Source organism: Lactuca saligna, chromosome 4, assembly GCF_052625555.1.
Source record: "Lactuca saligna cultivar CGN05327 chromosome 4, ASM5262555v1, whole genome shotgun sequence".
In the NCBI taxonomy this organism is placed as follows: Eukaryota; Viridiplantae; Streptophyta; class Magnoliopsida; order Asterales; family Asteraceae; genus Lactuca; species Lactuca saligna.
This window is the reverse complement of record NC_136420.1, coordinates 72,411,333-72,438,180: the sequence shown is the minus strand read 5'-3', so window position 1 is coordinate 72,438,180 and position 26,848 is coordinate 72,411,333. Positions and strand designations below refer to the sequence as shown.

General features: G+C 30.5%; 1 protein-coding gene across 1 annotated transcript; it reads left to right on the top strand.

Moving 5' to 3' along the window:
- The first annotated feature begins 1,150 nt into the window (after window positions 1-1,150).
- LOC145042131 (cysteine-rich receptor-like protein kinase 15) lies at window positions 1,151-26,206 on the top strand. Its single transcript, XM_078990509.1, has 7 exons — window positions 1,151-2,088; window positions 9,982-10,137; window positions 10,274-10,398; window positions 10,493-10,703; window positions 20,412-20,649; window positions 25,352-25,502; window positions 25,704-26,206. The coding sequence occupies exons 1-7, from the start codon at window positions 1,254-1,256 to the stop codon at window positions 26,079-26,081; spliced, it is 2,094 nt and encodes a 697-aa protein (XP_078846635.1). The 5' UTR covers window positions 1,151-1,253; the 3' UTR covers window positions 26,082-26,206.
- The last annotated feature ends 642 nt before the right edge of the window (window positions 26,207-26,848 follow it).

The following is a 26,848-nucleotide window of genomic DNA, read 5'->3' as shown; positions in this document are numbered from 1 at the left end:
TATTACATTACTCTGTGTTCTTAATTCATTTCAATTCTGATATCGTTTTATTACTCGACTAGTTTATAACCCGTGGGAACCATAATTTTAAAATTAATTAAATTTTTATAGTAAAAACTCAAAATTATTAATCAGTTATTGTAAATAAATTATTAATTTAAGAGAGTTTTTTTCTTACTTATGTGAAATTATAATCGTTGATTCAAATAAATATGTCAAATTAATTTTTTAATATATACTAAATATTTTTTATTTGTGAATTAATAAAAACAATAATAAAAAATTTTAAAATTTAAAATAAAGAATAAATATATTGACAAATAGCATCATATTAATGAGGAGGTCTAATAAACTTAAAATGAAGAACTAATAAATTAACAAGTGACAAGACATTAATTAAGATGTCTAATATAGTGACACACTAGGTATTAAAAATAAAAATTCAATATCAATATTTAAACTTTAAATTTAAAATCAATATTTAATATCAATATCAATTTTAATATCAATTTTAGAGCTCTCATTAATTATGATATTTATTACATTATAAATATATCAATTCTTTTTCAAGGAAGCATTTATTTCTCTCAATATTGTAACCGAAATAAGTTGTGATATGTGAACAAATCAGAAAATTACATGTGAAAATAAGTAAATTTTAAAAATCTATTAAAATGTTATGTGTCCAAATCAATGAGGACATGACATGTGGCAGGAAATGAGTTTTATTTATTAGTATGAATTACAAAAAAACTACTCTTTTATTAGTATAGAGATTAAATAGCTTTTACAATTGGTATAGAATGAGTGTTTTTGATTTGATCAAGAACACTAGGAAATCTAATCTTATATTTTTAGATGAGAACCAACTTTTTTTTTTTTTTTTTTTTTTTTTTTTTGCTCATGTATCGATCGGAAAATTCGTATCCTAACAAGATATATTGGTATTGTAATAGGGTAAGGTGAGTTTTCTTTGGTTCTCCAAATTTGATTTCTTGCTATTTTTATTTTTCTTAATGAAATTGATTACATTCTATAAAATGTTTGAAAATACGCATAAAGTTTTGTTTATACGAAGGAAAATGAAAGGAAATTTCCTTTGATTTTGATGGGACTATTTACCATCAATATCTTTGTAGACCTTTTTTTTTTCCTGAGTTTGGACCCAGTCAATCCAATAGGTATTGCTTTCTTTATATAACCCATCTCTTTATATCCCCTCCCATCTCCTCCCTCCTCCGCCACAACAAACCATGTCCATCCTCGCCGGAAAACTCATCTCCTCGTTCTCCTTTATTTTCATATACTTGATCACCACCCTCACCTTATCTCAACCCGATTTCCTTTACTCAATCTGCGACACCGCTGCTAACTTTACAGCAACCAGTACATACGGAAGAAATCTAAACGCCACCCTCACCGCCCTCCCCACCACAAACTCCGGCTTCGGTTTCTTCAACAGCTCCAGCGGCAACGGAAACGACAGAGCCAACTCCTTCGCCCTTTGTCGAGGCGACGTCAATCCAGATGCTTGTCGCAGTTGTGTAAATGACTCCATCGTTAAGTTGCGAGAAACCTGCCCTAATCAAAAAGAAGCAGTAGGATACTACGACAACTGTTTGTTGAAATACTCCAACCTCACAATATTGGGAGGCGTAAACACTAGGATAAGGAGTTATGTGACGTTGTACAACATTAATAACGTGTCCGATATTCAACGGTTTAATAGTGCTCTTAGACAGTTAATGAATGACTTGAGAAGCACGGCGGCTTCCGGCGGCCGGTTAAGGAAATTTGCCGGCAACAACATGACGGGGCCGGATTTCACAACGATCTATGGGCTTGTGCAGTGTACACCAGACTTGTCGGAGCTTCAATGTAGTGACTGTTTGGAGGAAGCAATTAATCTAATCGGGATGCCGCCTATATATGGGAAAGTAGGAGGGAGAATTTTACAAACTAAGTGTAATTTCAGGTATGAGATATATCGGTTTTTTAATATGAGTAATATAGTGGTTCCATCACCGCCGTCTTCGCCACCACAACCACCGATTTTGCCGCAATCTCCGGCCATTCCACCGCCACCAGGTATGAATAGAATTTTCTTTATAAATGAATAGTAGCATTTTCTATGTAAACTTCAAAACAAAATTTCGTTGACCTTGACCTAACAAAAGCAACAAGTGCCAAAATATTCACTAATGTCCTTATCTAAATAATATAATATAATATCATATTGTAGACTTTACAATATGAAAATGGGGACAGCGTAAGCTTTAAAATAGGCTTTACATATTTGTGTTGCATATTAAAGAGTTATATTAACATTCTAATATGTAATATATAATGATATATTAAAAAAAAAGATTGAGAATGAATTGAAAAATAAATAGTAATTAGTAGGATCGAAAAATTTATTAGGAAATTTATAAAATCTAAATATGGAGTTAGGGAAAAAGTTGTAAAAAAATTATAGAAATTTATAATAAGTTTAAAAATTTGTAAACAATATTGTACTAATTGTTAAAAAAAAAATAACTTTTACAACGTAAATATATATGCGTTTGATAGACTAGTTGGAAAACAAACTTTTAACTGAAAATTCAAATTTTGTTCTGATTAATAGCCGGTTACTAATTTAATAGCTGATAAATAATATATTTTCCTTAAAACTAACTGATAAATTAGATATAAAATGCAAAACAACATAAAAACACTGTTTAAGTATATAATTAAATGCTAAAGTTATAGTGTATTCAAGATTATTAAGTATCTCCTAAATTTCTTCATGATAAATGATTTAGTTTCGAATAATAATAATAATAATAATAATAATAATAATAATAATAATAATAATAATAATAATAATAAGTTGCAAGGAGCTAGTGGAAAATAGAACCTGTTACATCAAAAGTATACATAATAGGGTTTTGAAGGCATAAATTGTAGCATGTATGAAATTTATGCTTCCTATACACGATCATTTTTAGGTCTAAGAAGATAAAAGTTCCACTTCTTCGTAAAGTTTCAAAGAGACCACTATGTTGTTAAAATAATCGCATCCAAAACGGTCTTTCGAGCCTTTGAACAAATGCGGAGTATAAAGATCACACAATTGCACAATCTTACCCATCACAAAATTTGCAACTTCACACCCATGAACAAATGCTTTACATCCTCGATAGAAGATATGACATATATCAATACCACATGCAATAATATTATTTTTTGTAGGAAGGCATCTCACAAGACCCTCCGACGGAAAATTTTCAATTTAATGGGAATTAAGTTTGGTTTTGAAGTTAAAAATGATTTTTGTCAAAAAAAAAAGACTTATTAACTTATATGATTGTGGGAAAAAAAAGTTTTTAAAAAATGTTTGAATGAGTTTTTTAGTAACAAAAGCCAATAAATCAATAAATTAAAAAAAAAAATTGACTTAAAATTGTCTTTTATTATATATCATTTCAAAACAATCACAGATTGTTATATTTTTAAAACTTATTTTCAAAAGATAAACTAAAAAATTGTTTTAAAAGTTCTTATTAGATATCTAGCAAGTTTTTTTGAACTTATTGACTTTTCAAAAAATCAATAAATTAACAAATTATTTTTAAGATGAACATCCAAAGACGTTTTAAAATATTTAACTCTTTTTTTGTAAGTCACCATGAAGTAAAATAGCCTCGTCATGAACAAATGTGTATGTTTTAACCAAAATTTTTGCCCTATTTGCTAAATCCCAAAACAACTAATAAGACATTTCACGAAGCACAATAGAGCTCATGAGCTCTAATAAAACTAATAAGATTTGTCCCGTTTCTAAAACATAAAACTTTATAAAATTATAAAATACAACATTTTAGAACATAAATTTTTATATACCAAAAAAAAAAAAAAAAAAAACTGTTATGTACAAACGAGTTTTTTTAAAATATCAATTTGGAATTTTTGTTGTACATGAAAACATTATATTTAACATAATTTCTATAAACCTTAATTGTAATGGACCATAAAGATGTCATGATGGTTTTTCCTATTTGTTTTTTTTTTTTTTTTTCTTTTTAATAACATGATTACTAATATTGCATCAAACTATAACTGTATTATTATAAGAAAATTCATGTACTCATTGGTCACACAATATAACATGATTTTATCTATTTATTTATTAGTGCTATTTGTTAGTGGCTGAACCAGATATTTTGGATATGAGATACAAACATTATATATATATATATATATATATATATATATATATATATATATATATATATATATATATATATATATATATATATAGAGGTATCCAATATAGAACATTAAAAAACATGTTATAATCTATTTTAGTTGGGATACAATAAGATGAAACATGTTTACAAATAATATTTTTCTATATATATAAAATAATTTTTTGGGATACTGTAGTACCCAACGCTCCATCTAATTCCACCATTGTTATTTATTGGTTATCTATTTTTTTATATAAATATGAAATCATTGTACCTTTAAGAAAAAGGGGACATGTTAACTTGTGGACCAATTTAACATGTAAGTTATGTTGACAAGTTGTCCAGATGAAATGTATATTGTAAACGATTACATGACATCTACTTGTCCTGTTCATTCGTGAATTTTCTTCGCTTGATTTCAAATGCACCTAATTTGAAACTTATATATGTATTATTTTCTATATCAAAACCATGTTATGTTTTCAGGCTTAATGTATTTTTTTTTTTTTTTTTAAATTTGCATTTAAAATAAATGCAACCTTAACAAAGTTTATGCAATCGGTGCAACCTTTGATATATTTTTGGGCCCCTTCTAATTAAATATTGTTTTATTTATTTTTTATATTTTTAATAATGTAAAATGACTAAAAATATTTTAAAATATTATTAAAATATAACGATTATTATCATTTTATATTGTATTAAGATAAGTAAGAACAAAAAAAATATAGAAGATATTTAATTTATGTTTTATATATACAGAAGTCTTTTCCCGCTTCATATAAATGATCATAGGCTTCCTAGTAAACATCAAAAACATCAATTCATAATAAATATTGGATGTGATAAGTTGTTGGAAAATTAATGTTGAGTCCATTGGAAAAAACCTGAGTCGTCGGGAATCTTTGATCATTTATCATTTATGTACAAAAATTGAAAATAATAATATTTAAATCTCGTTAAAAATACATGTAACCAAAATATCAACATGCCCGTGACACATAACACATTTAACGTTGTCAAATAGATAATGACTTGAGTGAGATTTTTGTTGTAAATCATCAAGTATGGAACAATATTGTTTGATAACTAATTACCCTTTAATAACATAATAATATGCATCTTGCTAAATCCCCAATAAGATTACTGAAATTAGGTTAAGATTGAAAATATAAGTATTTTCTTAACAAAAAAAATTATATTTGTTAACAATGATGAACTTCGCCAAAAACATTTCTCCCCAAACTACTGTTTCTTTCATGTATATTTTAAATTAGCATTATATTTCTTTCCCATTTAACTTTATATATATATATATATATATATTCAAATGAGAACACAATTTAATATGAGAACGTAAGAATATTACTTTATGTTACTATTCTACTATAAATTTAATATGTATAGTATTATAGTATACCGTGAGAACATTACTTTATATATATATATAACCAAACAACAAATATCATGGTGTCACACATGTAATGGATGAGGGAGGACCACGTCGCAATAATGATAGCTATTCTATTATAGAAGAAAAGTGCTCAGGTCAACTGTACGAGATTGACGTTTAGACTTTTTTTTATAAATTACTTAAGACATGTTATGGACTAATTCATTTTTTTTTTCTATTGAAAATAATTACGATCGAAATTGCTTAAATAGTTTTTTAATTTCTACTTATAGAAGGATTAATTTTAGTTTCTCTACAAATAAATTTACGTTTTAATTGTTATGAATTAATCACTTTATTACTTTAGGTATAACTGTAGTACACATGAAGAGAAAGTTAGTCGGACAATCACACCTCAAATATGTGGTTAGTTAAGAATGCAACAATCCAAAAAAGAAAAAAAAAATCGATATATATCGTCATTAGATAATTAGAGCACCTCTAATATAAGAGTGATTTTGTATAGATTCATATTTATGTATTTACTTACTTAATTGGTTTTTACTATTATTGAAGAACAAATTAATTATCAGAAAGCTTGAAACAATAAATTTATGTTCTACATTATGATAACCAAGTACACCTCACAAAGCATCTAGTTTTTCATATCAAAGAAGTTATGTTGCAAAACATAATTTCCCATATATTCACATAAGACATCTATTCTCTAATCTCTAATAAAACCAATGAATGTTCCACCACCAACCAATGTTTTAGTCAGGATTTTTTTTAATGCTAAACCAAATAACTTACAAAATATAAACAAATAGTCAAATACTTTAAATTGTAGCAAAATATATCAATGTATGATTTTATAGTACATTGTTCGTTTAAGTTGCAAATAACTGATTAATTAAAATAAACCAAATAACTTACAAAATATGAACAAATAGTCAAATACTTCAAATTGTAGCAAAATGTATCAATGTATGATTTTATAGTACATTGTTCGTTTAAGTTGCAAATAATTGATTAATTAAGATAATAAAAAAATATTAATCTACGAACCCGATAAACGAGCAATTCATTGTAGAGATTGAAATGCAATTTGATCTATTCAAAAAGTTGTTGCCACAGTTCATTAATCGACATGACACAACACATAAATTATTTCGTTTATTATGAATTTAAGTTTTAAATAAGATGAAACATGCCACAATTCACCACCTTAAACGTTTTTTATTTAAAAGAAATATATATTTATCTATATAATATATATCTTACCTCAAATTTGTTTGTATAGAGTGGGCTAAGGCACACCTTTGCATCCATATCGTCGCCAACTAGAAAGAGACAACATAATAGAAACCACTTTACAATGAAGGAGTAAATTGTGAGTCAACAATTCCAGGTTATTATGACACATAATCTACTCCATATCAACACCACCATTTTCTCTAAAATAACAATAGCATGAAAGAGATTTTTTGTATTTCACTCTTAAATCAAAAGAGAGTATACAATTGAATAAACAGAACATAGGAACGTAGCTAAAACAAGGCAAAGGTAAAACTAAAATGCTAAACAAAGAAAGGAAATAAAGCAAAATAGTGAGAAGATTTTATTTCCAATACCCCCTCAAGTTGGAGCATGTAAGTCTCGATGAGTTCCCAAACCTTTCGTGAGGAGGTATGCAATTTGCTTTATAATATTTATGTGATGTGGCTGAATTTCTAACGTTCCCGAACGAATTAACAATCCATTTCCACATGTTTAGTTCGTTCGTGGAAAATTGGATTGTTAGCTATGTGATGAGCAGCTTGGTTGTCACAAAATAATGGGGACGGTCTGGAAGAAGTTACCTCAAGCTTCTTCAACTACCAACGGAGCCAAAGAACTTCGCTAACAGTGAAACCCATGGACTAATATTCCACTTCGCGGACGAACGAGAAACTACAGATTGCTTTTTAGTTTTCCACGATACAAGAGCACCTCCTAGAAGTAGTAAGAAACCGTTTCTGGATTTTCTCGTATACGGGAATCCCAACAGTCGGAATCACAATACGCCATGAGGTTACAACCTCCATTTCGAGGAAAAAGAATGCCTTGACCAACGGTGGCTTTGAGATATCACAAAACTCTATACGTAGCATCCAAATGAGGCTGTCGTGGGTCGACAACAAATTGGTTTTACACATTTACAGAGTAAGCTATATCGAGCCGAGTCGCTTTTAAGTAAAGGTGCCTACCGACGATGTGATGATATCGATTAGCATCAACTTTTGGTTCGCTTTCACGTTTGTCCAACTTGTGATTTTGTTCGATTGCAAATAAGCTTGGTTTACATCCTTGAAGACCACAATCTTTAAGGATGTCCAGGGCGTATTTTCTTTGACTAAGAACCAATCCCTATAAGGTGCGAGACACTTCGATCCCAAGAAAATACTCGAGGTTACCAAGGTCTTTTTTGCTAAAAAGTTTGTCAAGCTCGTCTTTGATGTTTTGAATTATGGTAGGGTTGCTGCCAACCAATATGACGTCATCCACATATATTAGGGTTGCCATAAAATCACTTTTCTTTCATTAAGTGAAAAGGGAATGGTTGGCTTTAGATCGAATGAAGTCAAGATTAATTAAGGCACTTGTGAATTTTTAATACCAATTTCTTGATGCTTTCTTCAAGGCGTAAAGAGATTTTCGCAACCGATAAACTCTTGTTTCTCTTTCCTTGGCAAAGCCTTGTGGTATCTTCATGTACATTTCTTCATTCAAATCTCCGTGTAGAAATGCAATGTTGACATCGAGTTGGTGAATTGCCCATTCTCATTTAACAACGACAGCCAATAAAGTTCCAACGGTAACTAACTTGGCTACCTGTGCAAATGAATCATGGTAGTCGACCCCTCCATTTGAGTAAAACCCTTTGCCACAAAACGAGCTTTATACCTTTCAACTTCTCCATTTGGCTTGCATTTCACCTTATACACCCACTTAGAATCGATGACATCATTATCTTTAGGTAATTCTTCACGAGTCCGTGTGCCATTTTCTTTAGGATCCTGAATTTCTTTCTTTATGGCGTCTTTCCATCTATCATTTTTAATAGCCTGATGAAAATATTTGGGCTCATCTTTCGAACCGATGGTCGCTAAAAAGGCTTTTTGACTTAGCGGTGTTTATGCATGGTCGACTGATGGGGATAGTTGAACCACAAAATCCTTTAGATGTCTTGGTTGTGTTCCGGTCCTTTTGGTTTGAGCCGGTTCAGTATGCTCTTCGTGAATAGTCTCACATTCATCATGTGAAAAGTGTTGAGTACTAGGTAGTTTGATTCTAATGTTCGTTGGGAAGGTAGATCAAAAGAACAATCATGTGGACTTTCATCACGGGCCCCTGAATTAATGTCATGGTTCTCATTTTGACTGACAAATTGTACCCCTTAGTTCCTTGTGATTCCTAGTAACACTAGTCGTGAAATCCCCTATAGTCCCCAATTCCAATCACAACAAATTTGATTGATCTAAAAGCACAACATTCATGTTGAAGGAGATTAGAAAGTTGTGAAGCTTTGTTCCCTACCTATAATTCAATGTCAATTCCAAGCTCATTCATCGTTAAGTGAATAGATCCCTAATCAATTAAGTTGTGTCAATGTCCAACAAGAAACGTGTTGAGAATTGAATCCGTAAATAAACATCATTAGTCCAAGCATCTTTCCAGAAGTTAGCCATGAAACCATTGGCAACTTTTTTGTTCAAATACAAATGGAAATCGAGACATTTATCATGAGGTAATGTGTTCCTTGTTGGCTTGTAAAAGCACATATGAACCGATCTCATCACAAAACTCCATAAAATCAATACATTCGTCCACCATATGGAAAATACCTTGATCGGGAGTGGCTTTTTATAAGTATCAAATTACTAGTTTAGCGACCATACTAGGAGTCTTATGAAAACCAACTCCCTCTATTCATGTGAACTCCATCACGAACATAAATGCATATTATTATTCCACCACATTGCCTCTACGATAGTCTTTCTAACTTCACACATATAGTTTCGACAAGGGCATCATGCTTATAGCTAGTCAAATTTTATTTCATCATGGTGAAAAGAGTTTCCATATTTGTTCTTCTTTCTTCCAGGTTTTTGCCAGTTTTGTATTGCTAGGTATTCGTTTTATAAATCATTATGATTGTTCTAAAAAAAGAGCTTCCTTAAAATTCAATCGTAAACTTGTTACATATATCTTATTGTTGAAATGAATTTGATTACTTTTAATAAAGTTTTCAACTAATTATTTTTTATTTATATGTTTCGAACTTTAATTTTGGTATCACTTTCTATTTTGCAGGGAAAAGGAATAACACGACACGCACTGTCCTAATAATTGTTCTTATAACAGTCGGCACTGTCATAATAATTGCCTCAATATGTATCTTCATAGTATTGAAGAGAAAGAAAAAGAAAATCTTGCCGCCGCCACTTCCGCCTCTTGAAAATAGTGAGAGTATGTTTCATTTTCACATCCTAAAACTTATTGTGGCAAAAATAACAAACCCCTTGTTTAAAATATTGAAGTATTAATTAAGACATTAACTTGCTGAAACTAATCCTATCTCCAATTTTGTTCCTCTAAATACTAGCTGGAATGATGGATATTGGAACTGCTGATGCTTTGCAATACAACTTTAACCTGGTGAGAGCAGCAACCAATGACTTCTCTGAAGAGAATAAGCTTGGAAAAGGTGGATTTGGTGTAGTTTACAAGGTATATATACCCAATAAGATCTTGTATTATGATTCAAAATATGAGAGTCTTGCTATTACTTACATGTTGATATATGATATCTTTTCATATTTAGGGTAAGCTTGGAGATGGACAGGAAGTTGCCGTAAAGAGGCTAGGAAGGGATTCTGGGCAAGGTGATGTGGAATTCAAGAATGAGGTTTTGCTAGTTGCAAAACTTCAACATCGTAATTTGGTTAGACTACTTGGTTTCAGCATAGAAGGGAGTGAACGACTTCTCATTTACGAGTACTTGCCAAATGCAAGTCTCGATCAGTTTATATTTGGTAATTAAATTTATATACATACATACATACATACGCGCGCGCACACACACACACAAACACATATATATATAAGACAACCTAATTTATTAAGACCATGAGACGTAATTCTAGCCATTAATTTTGTAGATAAAAACACATTTTTAAAATGCAAAATAATTGAAAATTGTTGATTTTTTTTAATTATTATTTTCGTCATTTATGTTTTCCAAAAAAAAAATTAAAATTACTACTTTTTTACATATTCTAGTAGAATATTACAATATTTTACATATTTGACAAATTTAGTAAATATTCTAACATTCTAAAAATCACATTATAATATTTACAGTTTAATATTCTATTAGAATATTTCACATATTTTTAAAAGAAAACGGTACTATTATTTATTTTTAATTTATTTTTATTTTTTAGGTAAAATAAAATGATGAAAATAATAATTAAAAAAGGAAATTTCAGATTTTCCTTTATTTTGCATTTTAAAATTGTTTTTAGATTGCGTCTTACGGTCTCACAAAATTAGTATGATCTCAAATGAACCTGAACCAATATATATATCTATATATATATATATATATATATATATATATATATATATATATATATATATATATATATATACACACACACACACACACACACACACATATATATATATATATATGTGTGTGTGTGTGTGTGTGTGTGTGTATATATATATATATATATATATATATATATATATATATATATATATATATATATATATATAAGTGAATATACCTAACAACCTTACATAAGCTTAGGTAACTAACCTTATCATACATCATTTTGCATTAAATTTTCATTGCAATCGTCCAAGGTTCATAAACATCATCCCTAAACTTGATTTACTTCAAAAAAAATTGGACATTCACCATTATATTCGTGGTACATCATTTCATTTGTGGCGGTAGTATATTAGGCCCATAAGGAGGTATTCGACATAAAGATGTTATCTAAAAGGAAGATAACGGTGAAAGTCCAACGATTTTGGTAGTAATCAAGTTTGAGGTTGAAGTTTAAGAATTTTGAGCAATTACAATTTAAATATGAAGTTAGGTACCTAAGGTTATATAAGGTTGTTAGGTATATTCACTTTAATATATATATATATATATATATATATATATATATATATATATATATATATATATATATATATATATATATATATATATATATATATGGGGAGCTAACGACTACTCATTTACGAGTACTTGCCAAATGCAAGTCTCGATTAGTTTATATTTGGTAATTATGTTTATATATATATATATATATATATATATATATATATATATATATATATATATATATATATATATATATATACATATATATATATATATATATATAGAGAGAGAGAGAGAGAGAGAAACGAGAGAGACCATGTTATTTTTCTGAGAAACGGGACGCGATCGTAACCAATCATCTTGGAGAATAAAAATAAAAAATATATATATAATGCATATTAAAAGAAAAATCCGAAAACTCTTTTTGTTAATTATTATTTTCGTTATTTTGTTTACCCAAATAAAAAATAAAGAATATTTAAATAATATACAAAAAAAGGTTATCGTTTTTTTTAAATATACGTGAAATTTTATTATAGAATCTTATACCGTAAATATTCAAATGTAACTTATATAATGTTTGAATATTATATTATTTCACTAGAGTTGTAAAATATGTTAAAATCCTACCTAATAAATAAATGTTTTTTTGTCACATATCATCAACTAATTCAATATGCTACATCACATTTTTTTTTAATTTTTTTTTAATTTCATTTAAATCCACTTCACAAATTGTGTTTTTTTAGCTTTGTTATTAAATTAAAAAAAAATCTAATCTAAAAATATAATAAAGCAAATAAAGAAACTTAAATGTGTTCATAAATTCTCACGTAATTTATCAATTAATGTTTAAATTTAATTTAAATTCAAATCAGCCTTCTTATTTGAAAACATAATTTTCAACCATTCCTTTTTGAATTCACAATCATTTGCAGAAACCTTGCGAAAATTGGTTTATTCACAGCTTATACTAATATTATTTACAAATTCAGTTTTATAAATTATTAAAAATATAATGCTTAACAAAATATATTATTTTTTAAAAAAAAAATCATGTATTACACGGATCTCACATCTAGTATTCTAATAAATAAAAGTTTTTTGGCCACATGTCACATTCTTATTCAATTTGCCAAATGTAATTTTGTGGCTATTTTGAATTAATTTTTTCACATGTCATTTTATGAAAAAAAAAATTATTTTATTAAATTTCATATAATATTTTAACACAATAATTTCAATAAATGTAGTAATAAATGGATAAAAATATAATTAATCAACTTAGCTTTTAATTTCAAAATTTTCAAATTAAAGCTTATTAGTTTATTTTGTTTATTTATGTAAATTATTTGTTTAAATTTAAACGATAAAAAATATTTCAGTTATAATAATTTATTATTTTTCTTATTTTCTTATAAATTCAAAGTTGTCAAATATTTTAACATTTATACTTAACTTATTATTTAAAAATTAATCTATGTAATAAATGGGTATCACAACTAGTGCTCTAATATTCTACAAAAATTGTTAGAATTTCTAGAACAATATAATATTCTATTAAAATTGATTGAATATTTGTAGTCTAATATTCTAGTAAATATATGAATATTCGAAAAATTTTATTATAAATTTTTATACTAGAATATTCTATTAGAATATTTCATAGATATATTCAAAAAATTGGTAAATTTATTTATTTATTCATTATATATTTTTATTTATTTTTTCGGAAAATATAATTGACTAAAATAATATTTAATTTTTTTTTGAAAATTTTCAATTATTTTGCATTTTAAAAATATTTTTTTTGTTCTTCAAAATGAGTGCCTATGATTACGTACCCGTGTCTTATAAAATAGAGTGGTCTTAAATGAACCTAACATTATATATATATATATATATATATGTATATATATATATATATATATATATATATATATATATATATATATATATATATATAAGCTTATATAAGCTTATATATCGGTAAAGTGAATATACCTAACAACCTTATATAAGCTTAGGTACCTAACCACATCATATTACATAATTTTGTATCATATTTGCATTGTAATCACCCAAAGTTCTTTAAATTCAACCTCATAACTTGATTGTTCCCCAAATCTTTAGACTTTCACCATTATCTTCCTTCAAATGACGTCTTTCTATCGGAGACCCCCCTGGTGGGCTTCATATACTACCGTTACAAATCAAATGGTGTAGGAGGAATATAATGATGAATGTTTGAAAATGTTGGAAGTAAATCAAGTTAACGGTTGAAGTTTAAGAACCTTAGACGATTGCAATGGAAATATAAAGCAAAACAATGTAGTATAATGTGATTAGGTAACTAAGCTTATATAAGGTTGTTAGGTATATTCACTTTACCCTATATATATATATATATATATATATATATATATATATATATATATATATATATATATATATATATATATATATATATATATATATATATATAACATGAAAGTTGATGTTAAAAATATATCTTAGGTAAAAAAGATTATTCCGTGTTATATTCATATATGAATAATATTTAAACTGCAAAAAAAAAAAAAAAAAAAAAAAAATTAAGAATATGTTTTATTCATATGTTATTAAAGAATGTATTTTAATAAAAATGTGATGTATTTTTATTAACTTACGTATAATGAGAGCTGAAACTATAAGGAAAAATAATTTTATTTTATTTTATCATAAAACTATATCAATATAGATCTCTGTTTATAAAGTATAAAATATTTTGAATTTTGATATATTTAAAATAATTTTCTGATAAAAATGGCTCTTTAAAAATTAAAAAAAAAAAATAACAAAACTATCTATGTTTTTGTAAATATATTAATGTAAGGATTAACAAATTTTAAATAAACATATTTGGTTTGAAAGAACTTGTTTATCCCTTACAACATTCTCAATATTTGTGTTTTCTTAATTGAACCGTCTTCTATGTTTTGTGTGTGTTTATATATATATATATATATATATATATATATATATATATATATATATATATATATATATATATATATAATGTTTATTAGCTCTCGTAATATATTATATTCATAAATGAATAAAATATTTTTCAAATTTTTTGCTATAGTTCAATTGTTATTTATATATGAATATGTAGTATATTAATAAAAGGCAAATTTTTTTGAAAACTCGAACTCCTTATTCATATATGAATAACAAATAAACAATAAAAAAATTCTGATAAATGTGTTATTCATATATGAATCTGATTTGTAAAAAGAGCAAGTGTGTGTTTTATTCATATGTGAATATAACGTGTGACAAAAGTAATGTAAACTCTAAAAAGTTTATTACATGTTGTATTTATATATGAATGATAGTTAAAGTATAAAAAAAAAAAATTAAACATACTTTTCATTTATAAGTGATTAACGAATGTACTGTAATAAAAATCTGATGCATTTTTATTCACTTATGAATAACGAGAGCTGAAACTATAAAAAATAAAACTTTTATATTATCTTAAAACCATATCAATATGAACATCTATTTATTGAAAATAAAGAATTATGAATTTTGATATTTTAAAATAGTTTTTCGATAAAAATAGCTCCTAAAAAATAAAATAAAATAACGAAGAAAACTATGTTTTTGTATATATTAAGGTAAGGATTAACATAGTTTAAGCCAACATTTTTGTCTGGAAAACACATATGTATTCATTTTCCCTTTCTGTTGGTATGGTAGAGGGTTTCGCGGCAAAAATAAATGATTAGTTGAGAGTGATTCCCGCATTCTCAATATTTTTTATTTTTCTCAATTGAAATTACCTCTTCCCTCTCTCTCTCTCTCTCTCTTTGTATATATATATATATATAATATTTATTTTCACTAATTTTACATGGATGAGAGATGATGTAATGTTAGCTAATTTCCGATAATACCCTTCTTTACACGATGAGGTATAGGAGGATTGATCCTTGTGCAAGAAGGAATCCTTAAAAGTTGCTTTAGGTTCAAGTCAATAAAGATTGCTTAGGGATGAAGTAATTATACTTCTATATGGTAATTAGAGATCGATTAAGACTCTAAGTACGTTGCTATATATCGAGCTTAGGATATCGAATATTAGAGCTTTTAGCAAGGAATGGTTATAACATAGTTTTGAGCAATTTTATGTGTACAATAAGAGTTTATTACTAAATCCATTGTGTTTTATTATTGTTTCTATCAATTTCTTTACAACAATTAGTATCATAGATTCTAAAAGCTTTGATAAAACACAATAATTAACGAAGACAAGTATTGTATTGGACGCAGAAAACCAAGGAAGTATAAGCAACATGAAGGATGAATAATCTCTATCGTTTAATGTACCGATGCTCACCATAACTAACTACAGTATTTGGGCTATTCGAATGAAAGTAATACTCAATGTACACCAAATCTAGGATTTCGTTGATCCAGGGCATAATGAACCAAAGAGAAATAACGTTGCCATAACTATTATTTTGCAAGGAATTCCTAAATACTTAATCCTGCAAGTAGGCACGATTAGTACAACAAAGGAAATATGGGAAGCTATCAAGACCCATCACCTTGGTGTATACAGGGCGAGGGAGGCATGTTTACAAACCCTCATTAGCGAGTTCGATAACTTGAAGATGAAGGAAACGAGCACCATTCGCAAATTTGAAAGTCAACGGTCATGTATCATGTCAAAAGCGTCATCTCTTAGTGAAACCCTCAACAAAAGTAAACTCGTCAATAAATTTCTTACATGTGTATAAAGAAGGTTCATTCACATCATTGCATCAATTGAACGAGTAATTGATCTCAAAAAATTAGGATTCATAGACATGTTTGGATGTTTAAAAGCATAGGAAGAATGCATCCGTGAGAGGGAACCTACTAGCGGATCTTACAATCGGAAATTGAAAACAGGTCGAAGAGTTAGAGGAGGCTGAGGCTATGGATGATGTGATGGGGATCATCACAATAACTTGTTCCATCAAGATTATAGATCCACATCATCAAGTATTTGACAAGTCAAAAAGGAAAGAATAAAGATCATTCTAAAGTTCAATGCTATAGGTGTGACAAGTTTGGTCACTTTGAATCATAGTGTATGGAACGTAAATCCAGACAAAAAAAAAAAGTTCATGTATCCAAATTTGATGGCCATGATTTATAACTATTCATGGTTCAGACCCACTACGAAACTGCTTTCTTAAACATAGAAGGTGTAATAACAAGTAGATATGAAACTCAAGAAAACAATAACTCCATATGGTACTTAGACAATGACACGTGTAAACTGATGACATGTAATCTCTCTTTCTTTATCAAAATTAATATTCAAATTAGGGAGAGAGTAAAATCTGGAGATGATTTCGTTGTCAAGATACATGGAAAATGATCCATTATGTTCGAGAGCGAAGGAGGAAATCAAAATTGACACACAAATATTTATTACATCCCGCTCCTTAAAACAAACGTAATCATTTTGGACAAGCAATTGAAAGTGGATGTGAAATATCTACGAAAGGTGATGATTTGTTTCTTCATATTAGCCGAAAAAACGTTTCTATTCAAAGTAAAGTGTTCGTTGAACAGGCTCTACAAAACAAAGATCACAGTGGGAAAACCAGTTCTCCTACATAGTCACCTTAGAGAAAACGTATGGTTGTGGCATGAAAAATTAGGCATACCAACTTTGAAACTATCTCAAAGATGTTAAGAAAAATATCTTATCACCAGGCTACCAACTATCACCAGAGCCAACGAATCTTATTGTCATGCCTTGTGGGAAAACACACACACACAAAGCAGTTTTTTTAAGAAATCTTTATATCACGATGGAAAGGTCTTAGAACTTGTTCATGGAGATCTTTATGGGCCAATTTCACCATCGATAATTGCTGGAAATAGGTATATACACGTGCTTATTAATGATTATTCAAGATTTATGTGGATTTATCTCATGAAGAAAAAAGCATAGCTATTATCTATTTCAAGAAAATCAAAGTTAAGGTAGAAAAAGGATCAAGAAATATTATATAAGTTTTCCAGACAGATAGAGGAGGTGAATTCAGTTAAACAAGAATTTAATAAGCTATTTGAATATAATGGGAAGATACACCGCCTTAAAGATCCGTACACAACACAATAAAACTGGGTGGTAGAGAGAAAAAATTAGACACTTCTTGAGATGAAACGAAGCATGTTGAAAGCCAAACATATCCTTAACTTCATTTGGTGTGAAGCCATTTGACTTGAAACCTACGTTATAAACCTAGTTCCAACATGGCCTATAAAGCATTCAACCCCATACAAACATTATTATCATTGCAACAGAGTCTACGGTAAAACCCTATATTTTTTTGGATCAACTGGACGAGTTTAGCTGACATAGGAAATAGACCAGTAGCATGTGGAGAGAATCACGAGATAGGTGACGATGTGAACAGTGGTGATATCGAGCGAAGTTTACAACCAGAACCGCAAGTAGCTCTAGAAAGTATTGAAACTGAGGTACAAGATGATGTTTTGCAACTACGAAGGTCAAATCACAACATACAACTTCAAAGAAGATATGATGAATTTGAGGTAAGACTTTACGATGAGAATGCGAGCTCCTTTTAGCTCTCAATAAAGATGAACGAACAACTTATTATGAAGCCAATTGAATCCATTATGGGTAAAAGCATTATGAGAAGAGATTGACTCTATTGAAAAAAAAAAGAACTTGGAAACTAGTAAAACGACCAAGTAAAAAAATTATCATTGGTTTAAAAGGGGTCTACAAAGTTAAAATAGATGCAAGTTGATCGATCAACAAAGTATAAGGATAGAATCGTGGCTAAAGGTTATCTTCAACAACCCGATATCTATTTCAAAGAAGTTTTTGGACTAGTAGCTCGTATCTAGCCTGTCTGGATACTCATAACTCTTGTTACTTTGAAAGGTTAGAAACTACACCATCTTGATGTAATATCAGCATTCTTGCAAAGAGAAATACAGGACGGAGTTTATGTCAATTAACTATTAGTTTCTTAAAGGAATGAATGTGAGAATCTCATATATAAACTCATAAAAGATTTGTATTGTGTAAGACAAGCTCTACACACATGGAATATGAAGCTAGATATAATCTTTAAAAACATGAAGTTAGACGTTGTGTGCAAGAACAAGCCGTATATCAAAGAAACATATAGTCTGATCTAATCATTGTTGGAGTTTATGTTGATGATCTTGCTGCTATAGGAACAAGAATTGCGATCATATCCAAGTTCAAGCAAGTTATGGCCATAAATTTTGATATAAGTTATCTCATATTGCTAAGATACTATCTACAAATAGAGTTATATGTATATATAAAAAAAAGGCAACATTCATATTACATGACAAGGGTCTACGAAAAGGTGCTCAAAGATGCATGTATGTATGATAGGAATCCTACAATAGTTCCAATGGATACCAATATTAAATTCTAGAAAGGTGACGAAGAGGGAGAAATTGACACAACTGAATATCGAAGTTTTGTAGGAAGCTAAGATATCTTCTTCAAACAAGGCCTAATGTTGCATATGTAGTAGGTATTACTAGTCACTATATATATTCAATTCCCCAAAAAATCGTGTATGGTAGCCATAAAGTAGATACTACAGTATGTAAGAGGAACTGTTGTGTATGGAATTCATTATAGTCGTAATCAACTAGTAAAGCTAGTCGGATATAGTGATAGCAATCATAATATCGAACAAGATGATTGAAGAAGTACCACATGATAGTTTTTTACTTTGGTGAGTCACTTATTATATGGTGTTCATAGAAACAAGAGACTGTGGCATTATCACCTTATGAAGTTGAGTACATGGTCATGTCTGCAACAAGTTTTCAAGAAGTTTAGTTATAAGACCTTCTTGACGAAATAATTAATCGCAAGTACAAGAAATGGTGATTAAAGTAGGCAACACATATGCAATCACGTTGGTCAAAACTCCAGTCTTTTATGATTGAAGTAAGTATATCAAATCTCGTTTTCATTACATATGCAAAAGAGTTGAATTAAAAGAAGTTACAATGGAGCATATTAGCAGGAAAGAGAAACAAGCTTAAATTTCAACAAAAGCACTTGCAACGATAAAATTTGTTGAAATGCATAAGCTTCTAGGTATGAAAGATCTCTCAATTTCCATTTGAAAATTAGAGGGTGAATGTTGGCTAATTTCCAATAATACCATTCCTTACATGATGAGGTATAGGAGGGTCGATCGTTCTACAAGAATGAATCCTTGGAAGTTGCTTAGTGTTCAAGTCAATAGAGGTTTCTTATGGATCAAGCAACGATACCTCCATATGATAATTAGAGATCGAGTAAGACTATAAGTAGATTACTATATATAAATATCAAGATTAGGATATCGAATACGAGAGGTTTTAGCAATGAATGATTGTAACATAGTTTGAGCAATTCTCTATGCTATAATAAGAGCTTACCCTTAATCAATTGTGTTTTATTATTGTGTTTATCAATTTCTTTACAACAGTTTTGTAATTTTAATGTTATAAATATCATTAATATACAATCTCTAATATATGATGGCACTTGTAGATCCAACTAAACGCACACTTCTTGATTGGGAAAAGAGATACAAGATCATCAAAGGCATTGCGAAGGGACTTTTATACCTTCATGAAGATTCTCGTTTAAGGATAATTCACCGTGATATGAAAGCTAGTAATGTTTTGTTAGATGCAGAAATGATTCCTAAAATTGCGGATTTTGGGATGGCCAGACTGTTTAAACCAGAAGAAACTCAAGGTGACACTAGTCGAATTGTCGGAACCTAGTAAGTACACTTCATTCATATGAAATTAAATACACCATCTTTATGATTTTTTTTCCCTTCTGCTACAAACCTCATCAAAAAATAGGTGGTTTATTTTTTATGACTATAATGGGAAAATTAATTCTAACTTGGTCTCTTGGTTGCCCTTGTCAATAGGAATAAGTGGCTTAATTGCCACCTTTTTAGGAGCACACGATTGGTGCAGTTTAGTTTTTCAGTTTTGCTTTGTCCTTTATTTAAGTATTGTAGCTTTCTTTTTGTTTTAATCGAATTCAACAATAAAAAAAAGGTGGAATCTTTTCTGCACCTCTGTTACTTACTCAGTTTGGGTGTAACCTTTTATTGATCCAGACAAAGGGCCTAAACCATAACTTGGCATCAGATCTTTCCGATTTATGCCAAAATACATTAGATACAATAACATGATAGGTTCTAGCTAGCAGGTCAGAAAAGATAACGGTGGAGTGTCATTCTAGTGCCAGTGCTGACTTCAACAAACTATACCACAAGGGCAAACAAGAGGGAGGCCATTATGGATGCTCAAGATATTTGGGAATCCATAGAACTAACAGTTGGAGTGTGATTGAGGAAGAGAAGAAGAATAAGATGGCATGTGCCTACATCTTCCAAGCAATAACAGAGGATATTATCATGCATGTATCCAAGAAGTAAACTACAAAAGAAGTGTAGGAATCATTAAGTATTCGGTACCTGGGTGCAAATCGAGTGCAAAAGGAGAGATTAAACACACTCAAAAGTGAGGTTGATGCACTGAAGATGAAAGTAGGAGATTCCATAGAAGAATTTGTAGGAAAGTTGAGTTGGATAAACTTGAAATACATCATCCTTGGTGCAACAATAGAAGATAGTACTTTGGTGAGGAAACTACTTGATTCTTTCCCTGAAAAGTATCTAGAATTTGTGGTCTTGATTGAACAATATTTAGATTTGGATACATCAGATTTCGATACGATTTCATTTGAAGAAGCTATAGGAAGACTCAAAGCTTATGAGGATCGGTTGAAAGTTTTTAGTGAAAACACTAATGTTGAACTGGTTTTGTTGCTCACTTGATCTGAATGGAAAATGGGTCAAAAATCAAATAAAGCCTCTGCTGTTCGGTTGGAAGAGGTCGTGGCTCATCTCATAGTGAGTGGGAGGTCGATGAGGCTACTATAAAAGAAGAGGCTCAAGGTGTAGAAGAGGTTGAGGAAATCACTAACCATCACAAGATATAAACAATAGTCAAGGAAAGGGAAGAGATAAGAGTCACATAAAGCGCTTCAACTGTCACTTGTTTGGGCATTTTGCATCAGAGTGCCCAAATCCCAAGAGGAAGGGAGCCGATGTTAATCTCACACAGGTACATGAAGTGGAGCATGATCTTTTGTTAACTGTATGGGGTGAAGATATAGATGACTGGGTATTGCTCAATAAATATAAAGTTTTCCCAGCAACAAAAGGAAATTAGAAGGATAGATGGTACTTGGATAATGGTGCAAGCAATAACATGACGGGGGTGTGAGATTACTTTGCAGAACTTAATCAAAGAGTAATAGGACATGTGCGATTTAGGGACAGGTCTACAATTCAGATCAAAGGAAGAGGTATATTCTCTTGGAATATAAAAATGAAGAGTAACAACTCATCTATGAAGAATATTACATCCTAGATTTTCAAGGTAATATACTTAGCCTAGGATAGATGACAGAAGTGGGATACAAGATCAAGATGCTTCATGAATTTTTAAGGGTCCATGATGCAGGAAACCAGTTAAAAATGAAGGTATAACGTTTAAAGAATAGGTTGTATAATAGCTTTGCATACAACACAATCTGTGTGTCTCAGTGCGATCCTAGGTGATACTGCGTGGCTATGTCATGCAAGATTAGGTCACATGAACTTCCTTCATCAAGTCTATGGTTGAAAAGGATCTAGTACGGAGAGTGACAAAAATTCACCATCCGACATAGATTTGTGAAGGATGTCTAGTTGCCAAATAGACTCGATATCCGTTACCAAAAGAAGCATAGTGGCGAGCTAGTTCTCCACTTGAACTGGTACATGCACACTTGTATGGTCCTATAACACCCCAAGCACGAGCAGGCAACTGATACTTCCTTCTAATTATAGACATCTATAGTAGGTACATGTGGGTGTTGATGATCAAAACCAAAAATGAAGCCTTCTATGCCTTCAAGAGATTCTAGACGTTGGTCAAAAGTGAAGGGCAAAACAAGCTGAAAACACTATGTACAGACCGAGGAGGTGAATTCACGTCCAATGAATTCATTGGTTTTTTTAGAAAGGAAGGAATTAAGAGACAACTGGCAACACCCTACTCCCCACAACATAACGGAGTAGTAGAACATAGAAATCAAACATTCCTTGAAGCCACAAGATCTTTATTGAAGGCCATGAATGTCCCTAAAACATTAGAGGTAGATGCTATTCGCCATGATGTATAAAATCTCAATCGAGTCCCAATAAGAGGTGTAAAAGATATGACCCCATATGATGGTTTACAAGGGAATAAACCAACTCTGTAGCATTTTAAGGTGTTTGGTTGCGTTGCTCACACAAAGATACCAACGAACAAACTCCTAAATTTGCGTGATAAAAGTGAAAGAATGGTGTGTTTGGGAAACAAAGAAGGAAGCAAGGCTTTCCAACTATATTTCCTTAAATGAAATAGAATATATGTAGCAAGAGATGTGTTATTCAAAGAAAAAAGACAATGGGATTGGGCTAAGGTCCATTATGAAGGCCCAATTCTAAGAAATGTTTGGGTTCAAATTTCCGAGTGAAGGAATAGCCCAAAATAGGATGGAGGAATTCGATCTAGTATTAGGAGAAAGTGGAAGCCCTATTTTGCCATCCAGTGGAGATCAGTCATCATCGACACCGTATGATTAATTGCCTCTCGTGAGTTAAATCCCAATTAGCCCTGGAGACTCTATGACACCATCATTAGAAGAACTCATAGACCAAACACCATACGACGATACACTTGTTTGAGGATTTTGTTCCTTGACAGATATCTACAATGAAACACAGGAGCTGGAAGACGATTTAGAAATTCTGATGTATGTAGTTAAAGAACCCACTACCTATGAAGAAGCTTAAACTGATAAGGATTGGAGAAATTTAATGGAACAAGAGACGAAATTGGTTGAAAACAACAATACATGGAAGTTAACTCACCTTCCAAAAAGGCAAAAGGCAATAGCATTGAAGCGGGTATTCAAATCGAAGAAGAATACAGAAGGGAGAGTCACAAAATAGAAAGCAATAATTGTTGCAATGGCTATGTACAACAAAAGGTTGTCGATTTTGATGAGGCCTTTGCACCGATGGCTCGTTCGGAAAAAATTTGCATGTTATTGGCATTGGCAGCAAGTGAAGGGTGGAAAGTCCATCACTTGGATGTAAAATCCGTGTTCTTGAGTGGAATCCTATAGGAAGAGGTGTATGTTACCCAACCAACAGGTTTTGACATTGCAAGAATATAAAACATGGTCTACAAGCTTAACAAGGCACTATATGGTTTGCGTTAAGCTCTAAGAGCTTGGAATGAACGACTTGACAAGACCTTGAAAGAGATGGGATTTCAAAGACGCCCATAGGAATATGTCGTATACAAGGTCTAGAAGTCAAACAACACCTTGATTGTTGGTGTTTATGTCGACAAATTAATCGTGATAAGTACAAGTAAGGAGTTGGTGGTTGAGTTCAAAAGGCGGATGCTAAAGATCTTTGACATGAGTGATTTGGGAACTTTATCCTCCTACCTAGGTATAGAAGTCCAACAAGACAAACAGGGTATAGCAATTAGCCAAACCGGGTATGCTAAGAACATATTACAAATAGTCGGTATGGGAGATTGTAACCTATCGAAATACCCAATGGAACCAAGGCTCACATTAACGCAAGATGAAGATGTAGTACCAGTCAATGCCACCGACTACTGATGCCTCATTGGTAGCCTTCGTTACCTCATTCACTCAAGACCGGATTTGAGCTACTCAGTTGGAGTAGTAAGCAGATACATGGAGTGACCAATGGAGAGTCATCTCAAAGCAGACAAACATATTTTAAGGTACATAAAGGGGACGACTAACTTTGTTTTAATGTACAATAAAAGTGGTGATAGAAAGCTTATTGGATTCAACGGTAGTAGTTATGGAATGGATATTGATGGTAGAAAGGGTACAACAAGAATGCTTTTCTATCTATCTGGAAATCCAATCACATGGTCGTCTAAAAAACAACACAATGTGGCTCTATCTTCTTGCGAGGCAAAATTTATGGCAGTAAATACGACAACATGCCAAGCACTTTGGCTAAGGAGTCTTCTAAAAGAATTGACAGTTTAGAAAGAAGAATGTGTCAGGATGTATGTAGACAACAAACCAGCTATAGCTCTTATGCAGAACCTGTTTTTTCATGGGAGGAGCAAAAACAGTGACAAATTCTATCGGAAATGTGTGTGTGTGTGCGTGCATGCGTGCGTGTGTGTGTCACAAATTCTATCAGAAATCCATCACAAACAATTAACTAAAGGCTTTTGCCAACAGAAAAATTCCAATGAAATATGTCTGTAAATCCATTTGCGATGGGTTCTGAAAAAATTAGGTTTTTTCTTCTAGTAACGTATGCACATACTAATTTTTTTTCTCATTCACTGTTCTCTTTTATATAGCGGTTACATGGCACCTGAATATGCCATGCATGGGCAATTCTCAGTGAAGTCGGATGTGTTTAGTTTTGGAGTATTAGTACTCGAGATGGTAACAGGTCAAAAAAACCAATGCTTTCGGAGTGGAGATAACGTTGAAGATCTTATGAGCTTTGTAAGTATCCACCTTTTCACAACATAACTAAAAATTAAAATATTTAGAAGTGTATAAATTTTTTTTAATAAAAGAGATACAAAACATTACACTTATTTTTTATGAATTGTTAGTTTTTCGAAAGAATTTTTTACATTGTTATTTTTAGAATTGCGAAGTTGTACAAATCATAATGTTAACAACTTTTTGGATGTGTTTTAGGCATGGAAAAGTTGGCGAAATGGGACGGTGGCAGATATAATAGATGCTACATTGAAAACAGGATCAGGTTCATTACGTGACGTCATTAGAAGTATACACATTGGGTTATTATGTGTCCAAGAAAATGTTATCGATAGGCCAACCATGGCTTCAGTTGTTCTTATGCTTAATAGCTTCTCTCTCACGCTTCCCCTACCATCAAAACCAGCTTTTTTCATGCATAGTACCATTGATCCTGAAATGCCACTTCTTAAGGAATTTAGTTCATCGAATTCAGGAAGTAGTGGTTTTGGAAAACCTCAAATATCAAAATCAAAATCAAGATCGTCTCAAGTTTCAGTAAATGATGTTTCAATATCCGAGATCATTCCTAGATAAGCTTTTACATTGCACTTGATATGGTTACATATATTTCTTATTTATTTCATTTTCATTAAGGCTACTATTTTGAACTTGCTAGTTTAAACCTGGATGTAATATATAGCATAAAAAATAATTTTTAATTTCCTTCTTCCTACTTCTTGGCTTTGACTAAGCCACCTATCATAGTATATAGAACACAACTCATAGACCTTTATTATTACACCCTTTCAATCTGATATCTCATAGTATATAGAACACAACTCAGTGAATCTGATATCTCATGTTTGGTTTTTGATTCCACCCTTTCAATCCCTATCATAGACCTTTATTATTACACCCACGACACCAACGGAACACACCGGGAGTGTAACAAAGTTCATGGATCACAAATAAATTGAATATATAGTACAAGTACAATGATAAACAAAACAACATATATAAGGTTTGAATACAAGGTTCTTAGAAGTGATAATAGATTGTAGTTTCCTTAAATAAGTAGGCAGATAACAAAAACTAGATAGCTAAATCGTTTGTAATCCACGGCAAATCTTCCATCTGAAAGCTTGTCTAATGATCCCCTGAGAATACATGTAAGTTTGAGGGTCAACACAAAGGTTGGTGAGTGTCATAGGTTTTCTGCATAACCGCAATATAATACATTTAAAAAGACTAAAAATATTTCCTTTGTGAGGAAACTATTTTTGGAAGAATGCTTGACAAAGATAGAAATATAAAACATGGTTGCTAGGTAATAAAAGTGTAGTCCAGTGTATAGTAATGGA

Coding starts and splice junctions, on each gene's coding strand:
- LOC145042131 (XM_078990509.1), top strand. CDS start 1,254: ATGTCCATCCTCGCCGGAAAACTCATCTCCTCGTTCTCCTTTATTTTC. Junction 2,089..9,981: donor GGCCATTCCACCGCCACCAG/GTATGAATAGAA, acceptor TCTATTTTGCAG/GGAAAAGGAATAACACGACA. Junction 10,704..20,411: donor TCTCGATCAGTTTATATTTG/GTAATTAAATTT, acceptor TGGCACTTGTAG/ATCCAACTAAACGCACACTT.